This window comes from Agrilus planipennis, unplaced genomic scaffold (genome assembly GCF_000699045.2).
Source record: "Agrilus planipennis isolate EAB-ADULT unplaced genomic scaffold, Apla_2.0 scaffold203, whole genome shotgun sequence".
Classification (NCBI taxonomy): domain Eukaryota; kingdom Metazoa; phylum Arthropoda; class Insecta; order Coleoptera; family Buprestidae; genus Agrilus; species Agrilus planipennis.
In genome coordinates this window covers 36,985-47,694 of record NW_020438993.1, presented here as the reverse complement: position 1 = coordinate 47,694, position 10,710 = coordinate 36,985, and the positions used below count along the sequence as shown (strand labels likewise).

At 32.9% G+C, this 10,710-nt stretch overlaps 1 protein-coding gene and 1 long non-coding RNA gene across 4 annotated transcripts in view; one reads left to right on the top strand and one right to left on the bottom strand.

Annotated features, from left to right (window-relative positions):
- LOC108740310 overlaps positions 1-10,710 on the bottom strand; it is a 36,394-nt gene that overhangs the window by 4,589 nt on the left and 21,095 nt on the right. Inside the window, exon 2 of the long non-coding RNA XR_001938314.2 lies at positions 5,727-5,814. This is a non-coding gene — a long non-coding RNA (uncharacterized LOC108740310). The remainder of the gene's footprint in view (positions 1-5,726; positions 5,815-10,710) is intronic.
- Positions 1-10,710, top strand: part of LOC108740309 (transmembrane protein 181) — a 12,547-nt gene that overhangs the window by 1,104 nt on the left and 733 nt on the right. The window contains exons 2-12 of one of the 3 annotated variants that reach the window (XM_018474591.1): positions 963-1,142; positions 1,197-1,300; positions 2,964-3,143; positions 3,205-3,307; positions 5,866-6,019; positions 7,188-7,268; positions 8,245-8,344; positions 8,929-9,056; positions 9,116-9,265; positions 9,329-9,431; positions 9,515-9,739. In XM_018474591.1, the coding sequence (XP_018330093.1) occupies positions 985-1,142; positions 1,197-1,300; positions 2,964-3,143; positions 3,205-3,307; positions 5,866-6,019; positions 7,188-7,268; positions 8,245-8,344; positions 8,929-9,056; positions 9,116-9,265; positions 9,329-9,431; positions 9,515-9,739 (1,486 nt within the window). In that variant the 5' untranslated portion in view covers positions 963-984. Of the gene's footprint in view, positions 1-962; positions 1,143-1,196; positions 1,301-2,963; positions 3,144-3,204; positions 3,308-5,865; positions 6,020-7,187; positions 7,269-8,244; positions 8,345-8,928; positions 9,057-9,115; positions 9,266-9,328; positions 9,432-9,514; positions 9,740-10,710 lie in introns of those variants that run through there. The other 2 variants (XM_018474592.1, XM_018474593.1) reach the window with 2 other exon arrangements.

Below are 10,710 nucleotides of genomic sequence, written 5' to 3'. Positions count from 1 at the left end.
ACTTAAGTATAAAATACTTTTTAAGAAAACCTTATAGGCATTTGCTCATTTCATATATATATTCTTCCTTATTTGCCTTTATCAACCGTTTTAATTCAAGAAAAGACACTGATGCCAAAATAGTTTGTTTACCGTGAATGATCAGAACCAAAACAGGGGTTACAGATAATTTTATTGATGTATAATCAACATTAATCATTACACATCAAAATATTTACAACCCCATTTCGTTTCTAATCTTTTACAAATTGTAATAAGAGAAAGAAATGGAATCCATAGTTTCTTTAACTTTGAGTTCATTTAATAAGTGAAGTTTTTCGAATCGCTTTCTAAGAATTTTGGATTATACGCGTTTATTAGCACACAACAATATCTTGTAGTTTTCAGTTTTGCACAACTAGCGTATATCATATTGTTTTGCGGGCTGTTTTGTCGTAATTCATAGAATTTCGTGGTTCCTTGCTAAAGGTACGATAAGTGGTGATTTGGCAGGTGCTGATATGAATTTGAAACTTCAAAATTCGATGAACCGTGACATTGAACCCGGAAAACAATATCGATCCAATATTTTAAATTATCCATTTCCAAAGAGTAGATTTTTTTTGGGCTTTCTTCAGTTAAATTTTTAATTTTCTATTACCTTCAATGGCCAATGTGACCAACTTTAATTCATCATTTTATATGATGTTTGATCGGTGATTGTAGCAAAACTTTTAAAAGAAAAAATGTATTCTGCATTTTACAAATAGAAAATAGGTTTGGAAAAGTATTTTAAGTAAAATACAAAATGCATTTCTCAAAAAAGTATTTAAATGCAAGATAAAAATTCGTATCTTTTATTTTGTATTTGCATTTTAAATGCAAGCGATTCAAATAAATCACATCTCTGATCCTACATATCTTGATATCTTGAAAGATTTTAATATTCCTATAACAATTAATTGATATGTCGTTTATTGTAGTAACAAAAAGAGACAAAAAGTAATGGCCAAATTAGATGGAACAGGACTAGGTTACTCTTACCACTTACCCTCAGCAGGGTGGAGTTTACGAATAAGAAATATGCTAACTCAGTTTAGTGACATTTTTAGTGAATTTAATAAGTATATATCGCCAGCATATCATCATGACCGATGTGAAAGGTACTTTTGCATGACGAGTTGTGTATAATTTTCAATAATCCATTTCAATTTTAGATCTGTCCAAATGAGATTATATTCAATGCATAAACGAGAATTCGTTATGGTTTTTATCACATTTTTTGTTTGCTTTGGACTCGCATTATTTATAGGATTAGCCGGTATGAATGCTTAATCTGTAAACGTCTCTTTTAAATATTTAAAAATTTAAAATAATAGATAACATCATTTTCATCGTCATCATAAAGTCGTCAGCCCTAAGACTGGTTGGACACGTACCTCCACTCTTTCCTATCCTGAGCTAAACTTCGCATTTCCCTAAAACTAGTACAACCCACATCTTTAACTATTTGCGAACAGTAATCTAATCTCGGTCTACCTCTACCCCTTCTAACTCGTGCTTCTGCCTCTAATATGTCTCTGACTAGACCTTCATGTCTCAGAAGGTGTCCTACCAACCCATCTCGCCTATTTTTTATTGACTTCCATAGAGTCCTCTGTTCTCCTATTCTAATACCTCTTCATTTATAACCTTCATATCCACGGTATCCTCATTATTCGTCGGTACCACCACATTTCGAACGCTTTTTTTTCGCCGCGCTCACCGTCCATGTTTCGCAACCCTACAGCGCCGCGTTCCAGGCATACACCTTTTAACTTTTTCGAATTTCTAAATTAATCGTTCGCGAGCATAGAAGTGACTTCCTTTTATTGGAGCCGACTTGCCCCTGCGCTATCCTCTGCTCTATATTCCTATTACTCCTTCCGTCCTACCAACCTATCTCGCCTATTTTTTATTGACTTCCATAGAGTCCTCTGTTCTGCTATTCTTTCTAATACCTCTTCATTTCTAACCATTTCTACCCACGTTATCCTCATCATCCGCCTACAACACCACATTTCGAACGCTTCTAACCTTTTCTTTTCGGCCGCGCCCACTGTCCATGTTTCGCACCCGTACAACGCCGTGCTCCAAACATACACCTTTAACAATCTTTTTCGAATTTCTAAATTAACGGTTCGCGAGCATAGGAGTGACTTCTGTTTATTAAAGGCGACACGACCCTGCGCTATCCTCTGCTTTATATCCCTACTACTCCTTCCATCCTGATTTATCTGACTTCCTACATACCTAAAATCGGTCACTTCTTCTAATTTTTCGTCTCCTATCTTTATATTTGCTCTTTTATTACTTTTTCTTCCCTTGCAAACCAGTATTTTTGTGTTTCTCTTATTTATTTTCATACAATACTGTTTTGTCAATACCGTTTCCATTTTATTTAAATCTATCTCTAACTCCGCCTTGCTAGATGCTAATATGTACTTCTATATCATCTACAAGTCTAATCATACTAATCTATTGCGTAACATATAACCTAATTCGTTTTTATCAAAACTTTTTTATTAAAACGCGATTCAATTAATTTAAATTCTTGTTAAGGATGCAGCTTTTTGTCAATCAACTAAAAGTTGTGACATCAAATTCTTATTTTTTGAAAGCAAATTTAAATGCTTATCTCAATAATATATTCCATGTCTAAGGGTGGAAATATGGGGGATGATATCCGTCTATTAACCTATTAGTTTAAGTTTTTCTGTTTCTCTAAAAAAAAACAATTTGTGTAGAACAGGTTATAAATCTTCCATTAAGCATTGCCTAAAAATATTGAAAGCCTCTCATGTTTTCACTCACATATATATAATGTATTTGTTAATTCAAAATTAATTTTTGGCGAAAAGTGTAAATTGTAAGAATTAATTCAGAATTGCTACTAAAACTAAAAATTACATGCTTAACACATTTCCTCCACAATTTTATGTTAGGTCCACCAATAACTCATACGACAGTAGTAGATGGCAAAAGTATGCTATCTCAAGGTAACAAAACCCGGTCGGATACATCACACATAGCCACAGGACCGTACACCATGAGAACGCCCACAATGTCGACTTACTGTCAACAACTATGGGTGATTGCCAAAATTACAACAGAAAACACAGATGGTGAACTAACTTCCCTAAACCATTCTACGACAAAATGCAGTTGACTTATTACATTTTTCAGAAGAAATATATGACAAAACATTCCATGTAACGGTGTCTATCGATGGACTGACGGAGGAACATAAACCAACTCCAATACTTCATAGCAGAAATCCAAAAAATAGGTAGGTTTATTTAACCAGTGTAATGTTCTTGACAAGATAGAGAATAGGCGACGGTGATAATCAAATGAATGGTGATAGAAAAAAGGACTTATCCCAATTTACCGCATCATACTTTACTGGGTCAACCAAATCAATTACTTATGTGGATTTTAATCGAGCTCATCAGGTGATGTGGTATCTTCTCAGTAAAGTTGGTTGTGGTAAAGAGTGACCCCACAATCAGGTCAAATTTCCGGGAAAGTATAAGGAAATTTCGGTAAAAATTCTATGTTGGGAATAAGAAGAAATTCGTCTGCCAACGCTAATTTTTGCTGGTTAGCTCCTCGCTGTCATAAGGACTCGTATCTGGTAATATACTGCTGCTAACTATTAGTACTGTTCGTTTCAGGAAGTTAGAGATATGCCCCTTCTTTTTATTAGGATGTGCCGTAGTATAATTCCAAATTCAATAATATTTGTCTGCGGAGCTCATATCTCCACCGATCATCGAGCGAGAACTAGACAAAAATGTACAGTACCATATGCAAAATTATTTAAACTGCCTCGTTAAAATTTAAGAATATGCTTTATTTAAAAGCATATTTAGCCAAAAATAATAACAAGTGAATTAACTTAACGTTCTACACACCTATAAAACTTTAGCTTTGTTTTCTATTGTTAATTTATATACATTTTTGTTTTAAGAAATTGCTAAACATTTTCGTCTAGTACTGTACAGTTCTAGCCGATCTTATAAGACCGCCGATCGAGAGCTCTGCTCGTTCAAGCTTGTTCCAACTATTTCTGTCTTGCTAGTGTGTATTCTTTCTATCTTCGCGAAGATTTCTTCAAGGTCACAATTTCAACAAATGGAAATGGACTGTATATAGAGTAGAAAAAAGCAGCACCACCAAAACTAATCAGCAGTACTATTAGTTATTGGGATAAGAACGCATAGACACTAAATTTGTTTAGAATTTTATATTGAACTTACACCTACTGTACACCTTAAATTACACTATCGACTATGTACATCGAAACTTGTCTATTTGAAACTATCTTAGTCTATTTCTGCATTGTATGATCTCTGTCTGCATTACATGATCTGTCTTTGGATTATATGAATCTGTGTTTGAAATTACATGAATTACACTCTACATTGTACGAATCTGATCTTAGAAACTAAAAACTACAACTTATATAAATTTCAATATGTAAATAAAGGGGGTGAAGTGTAGGAGCCCCTTCCTAAATATTATGGACGACAAGCTTTATTGGTCATTAGAAATAGGGGTGGTTCTGGTAGACACAATAGTTTAAGATTTCACTATCTGACCCATTTTCGAGTGAAAGTTTGAACGCTTATAGGGCAATAAAATTAAACGCTTTGAGCCCTCGATGGACCTGCACATCACAATTCATGGCTTTATGCTATCAACCCTAACCAATTTGTGTACACATTTAATCTTTAGATTTATTACGGTGCCATCCATAACACTATTTTACTATTTACTAGCGACCCGCCCCAGCTTCGCACGGGGTGTAATGCTGATACTAAATATATTTTTGTTTTGTTTAGATTATTATCGAGAAAGGAAATATAAAATAGACAACCCCTGAACACATTAAATATACTACAGAATGTCTTTATACACAACATTCACAGTTTTTTTGTCATTAGACAATAATACAAACCGGCCTCCCGTTCGGTAGCGCCGCAACCGCTATGTTTGCATTTTAAATCTGTAATATCTTCGAAAATATTCATTTAAATTACATATTGATATATATTAATGCACTATGTATTTAAGGTACTTAATTGGATAAGAATTAATGCCGTGTTGCTTACAATCGTTTCGTAAATAAGTCATTATTTCTCATAAAAAGTAAAGGATAAAAAATGGTTATTGTGGATTATCCCTAAGAGATAGACATATACTATCATAGACTTTTTTGTAGATCTTTTTAAGATGTACAATACTTTAGTACATTATTTTGATCCTTCTCGTAGGGTTCAGCCAGCGTTTGCAATGTAAGCGCAAAAAAATGTGTTTTACGACATCACATTGAAAACCTCTAAAATTATTAGGGTTTCTCTACTATATTATGCATGTATTATAGATATAAACCTTCCTCTTGAATCACTCTATCCACTAAAAAAAACCGCATCAAAATCCGTTACGTAGATTTAAAGATCTAAGCATACATAGGGACAGACAAGGGGAAGCGACTTTGTTTTATACTATATAGTGATAGTGATAAGCACAAAATAAACCCTATTCGAAATCGAAACAAACGATTTTGATTTTGAAAGAAACTATTATTTGATAAAAGCAAACGTTAAAAAGAAACTGAATTTTTAGTGAGACGAATTGATGAATATGACTTGAACATAACTAATCATAATCAAAATATTTCAAAAATATTACGAAAACCTTACCTGCTTTTTATTGAATCAACTTCGTAGTTGTAGCTTCCATTATTCGTTTGATGAACAGGAGACTTCTATGTTCCAATACTTCATTACACTAAAAGGAAAAATGACCAGTTTTTATTACATGCTTCTCTTTAATTTTCAGGACAAGACATTTGAGTTGTATAAGACAGGATTGTGAAGAGTTTATAGTTCTCCATTTAGGCTTTTTGGATTACAATCACTACATAATCACCGTCCGATTCTATGACTTGGAATCATTCCATTTTAGATATAACATAAAATCTGTTACGTTTTACGTAAGTTTTTTTTTTATTAAAGCAAGTAATTAATTATAAAAAGAAAATGCACGCTATTCCTTTCATGGTGATACTTATTATACTTTATTAGAATTGAAAGTTTTATAATCCGCGACGATTTGTGAGCAGATCTTCTGAAGAATAATTGTAATTGTGGAAACGTCGAAAAAGGTTGACAAATTACACGTCATGCTTTAAACTTAGCCTTTGAATTAGAAACAAGTTCTCTTAGTGGGAGAAAAAATTATAATACAATGTCTGAAAAGCGTAGGTACTTACATTATTAGTCAATAATGCGTATGTAATTTCTTAGCAATTTTATAAACATTGGAAGAAAGTTTTAAATAGAATTTTCTATCTTAATCCTCCGCTAAAATTGTGTGGAGTCAATATTGATAAGGTTGCGCCTCCGCTGTCGGTAATTATAGTCACAACAACATCCGCTACGTTCATGTCGCCTTTCTGCTAATTTACGAAAGCCGTTATATACCCTCAAAATAGGAATTAAAACACAAAAAAATGTATTGCATCAACCGAGAACAGAACTCGACTCGCCTGCTTGCCAAGCGGACGTTGTAACCACTGAACCATTGACTGCGTCCAATATGTTTATGTTATCTATGAGGCAGCGGAGGCACTACCTATCAATAAATACCATGTCTTTCCCTGATATTTAATAATTTATTACAGTTCAAATCATTAAAGGATGAAAAGTTATTTATTAATTAGATAATTAGGACTTAATGCTTTGACGCCACTCCACATAAAATCCGACAGAAGAAAATGGAAACCACAAAAATTGATTTAAAAAAAACATAGATTAATATTTTCCTACATAACTATGAGAAATAAAACGTCTTTTGAATCAGTTTTGTAATCAAAATAAAATTAGTTTTTTGTTTAAGTTGAAGTAGGGAAATGCATTGCCTAAACATGGCACAGACAGCCTACGTAATGCTTAAATGACCCCTGATAAATTATTTAAAAGTTTTCATCAAGTTCTTGGACATATCTTCTTGAATTTTCAATAAATAAATTAACAATAAACAATTTACCTTAGCATTGGCGAAATGAATTATGTAGCATGCCGTATATAATAAACCGTCAATAAACGTCTCTTTAAGTTTATTAATATCCAAAAATACACGTTTAATTTGGCCATTTTCAGTTCAAAACCTACGATCCTGCGTTTACACAAGTGGAAATATGGTTTAGATTTATATTCCTGTTTACAACATTCGTTTTCACCGTAAGTATTACACAATCGATTGTGAAATAACATTTTTAGTAGATAGTTACAAGTAAGTGAAGATAAAAAGCACACTTTTTAATACTTTAAACACGTTTTAAATTTAGACTTTACCTACAATCGTTTCGACGTCTAATGTCTTTATTATTAGAAGTACTTTTACGTTTGGTTTGTGTCGATTTGAGTACTGAGTCTACTGAAAATTGGAGTCAGTAGTAACCCTGCAGAGTCTTAAAGTGAATTAATCGAACTAGGGACGCTTTTTGAATAGATATTACCCTTAAATGTTTTAAATTGCATTTATTACTTCATTATTTATATGAAAAGATGGCTAAAGATTTTCCTATATTAATCCTAAGTAGGATTATAAATACGAATATGAGTTTCTTTGTTTGTTTGGTTGGTACAATTTCACGCCTTAATTATTTAATCGATCATCATGAAATTAAGTACACACATGGTCAGGAGTACAGAAAAGGACATAGGGTACCTTTTATCCAGAAATAGAATACCGTTCCCGAGGGATAGAAAAATTAATTTTATATGACTCCTAATGATATTTGACACGTATTTAAGACATCAACGCGAGTAAAGCAGAAGGTAAAACCTATCATGACATTTTGTACACACATTAAAAAGGACATAGGGTACCTTTTGTCTAGAAAAAAATACAGTTCCCGAGGGATATCAACGTAAAGGAAGCCGTTGGTAGAATCCTATCATGACATACATAATACACACATTGTCACATTGATGTTTCATAAATAAGCAGTTGTTTTTCCCTAGGAACATGTCACTGCCAAAGCTAACCAATCATGAGTATGTCTAGGATATGCTATGATTTGTTAACAATGTCGTACCCTATTGTTATTCCAATTTTTTCAATAATAACTTTCTGTTTCGTGCTCACTTTCCTACTAGATTGAAATTTCTTCAATTGATTCTCACGATTAACAAATTAATAAAAAAATTTCAGTGTTGGTTCGCACATACTCTCCGAAAATACGTTGTCTATGACTGGTCAATAGAACAGAAATGGATGTCAGTGTTACTGCCTTTATTAATGCTCTACAACAGTAAGTACTACCAATTTTTGTTCTAAAATTGTTACTAACGTTATTCTAGAATCAATAACAAGAGTTACCTAGGTACCATATTTCTTAATGCATTGTAAAATAAATATAATGTATTTAAAACACATTCTTCATCATCATGTCGTCAGTTCTAAGACTGGTTGGACACGCACTTCTACTGTTTTCTATCCTGAGCTAATCTTCGTATTTCCCTAAAACACCCCACATCACTAACTACTTATTAGTGAACAATAATCTAATGTAGGTCTACCTCTACTCCTGTTTCTTCTTCTAATATGCCTCTGACTAGCCCTTCATGCCTGAGAAGGTGTTCTACCAACCTATCTCGCCTATTTCTTATTGACTTCTTGTCCTCTGTTCTCCTATTCTTTCTAATACCTCATTTCTAACCTTCTCTATCCACAGTATCCTCATCATTTGCCTGCAACACCACATTTCGAACGCTTCTAACCTTTTCTTTTAAAACTCATTGTTGCAAATTCACGATATGATTAGTACTTCCCCAATCGTGCTAGTTGGACAGATCTTGTTTTATTCTTGCAACTAAAATTTTATATTCCTTTTAGATCCCATGTTTCCAATGATGTTTTTAGTAAATTCCTGGATACCAGGAATGATTGATGCAGTTGCTCAAGCCACATTTTTGTGCGCTCTACTATTATTTTGGTTATGTATCTACCACGGTCTCAGACAGGTAAGTACTTAGCCGATTTAATTGCTCATGCTGACGGTGCAAGTAAATTCAATTTTTAGAATAACAGAAAGGTATTTTTCTTTTACTTTCCGAAAGTTTTCATAGTTGCCATGCTATGGTTATCCGCAATAATTTTGGCTGCCTGGCAAAAGTACAATGAGATGCAAGATCCGACTTACAACCACACGACAGATACCAAAAATTTTTACGTAAGTGGAAATAAGTTTAATTAATAATTTACCTACTAATGTCACCAATTTGTTCTCTTTAAGGCTTTGAAAGTATTCTTTTTTACTTTTGGTGGACTTTACTTCGCTTATTTAGTACTTTTGGTGTTAAAGGCTTACAGTGAATTACGATGTATGCCATTTTTTGGTAAGAAACACTTTCGTCACCTACTTAATTTCTGTTAGCAATTATTATTTTGAATAAACCAAACTTATAAATTGAATTTGTAGATATGCGTCTAAAATTTTTGACACTTCTTATGCTTGTGGTTATTGCCGTAAGTTTAACTGTAACGATTCTCCGTTTCGGGGTTGGAGTTTTGGAAGATAATTTTGTCGCCGAATTATCTACCACCTACAATAGTTCTGCACAATTTATGTCATTTTATGGCCTCCTTAACTTTTATCTCTACACCATGGCGTATGTCTACTCACCAGGAGATAGAGCAAGTTACGGTGAGTAAAAATAAGCACCACTCGACCCACTGCGAAATACACTTTCGCAAAGCTGGAATTTATTTTCAATTTCACCTATTTCCGAAAATTACTCTGGTCAGTGGTCATATCAAAAGGGAATTTAATATTTTATTTAAAATATAAGTAGTTAATTTATAATGGTAACAATTTATTATTAATGAAAAGATAAAAATAATTTTCGTAAAACATTTGAAACAATAATTCAGTGATAGTTAATGAATACGTATTACAAAATATTTTTAAATTGGTAATAGTCGTATATTACATCATGATCTACGGTAAAACACAGAAAATAGCTGAGAGATCATCTGGGTAGGCTAAGACGGTTGTCCGCCTCACCACCCTGACTCACTTCCAATGATTGAATCTGATTTACATTATTTTTATTTCCGCCATTTAAATTATCATTAATTGACCTATTAATCGAACGTAGGTGTTGGAAAAAATAGAAAACACTTCACTCTGCTTTTTAAAAATAATCAAACATACCTAGGCAATCACAGCTTTGTTGTTGTGAAACATCAACTAATTAAAACAGTTTTCGTAGTCTTAAGTAGGCCTAAGTACTGGTGAAACTATTGGTGGTAATTCATATTCAATTTTCATTATCAATAATTCAATATGTAAGGAAAAGCACGTGTTTGATGGCTCTTCCGGTGTACTGCTGTACCACATTAAAATGAATCAACTCTTCTAATTGGCTTAAAGAATTTAATTCACTTAAAAAATACGGATATATACAAATAAATACAAAACTTAAACTACCGTGGAAACTTATGATGAAATAAAAACTAACTACATAAAAAGAGATAAGATTGACTGAATAATTTGATGTTTAAGACAGCGACTTTTGTAATGAATAATGATATGCAAGATGAATGATGTTAATGTTGTGAAAAGCTTGTGATGACTCCTTTTGGTTACTGAAAATGCGAATATAAATACAATTG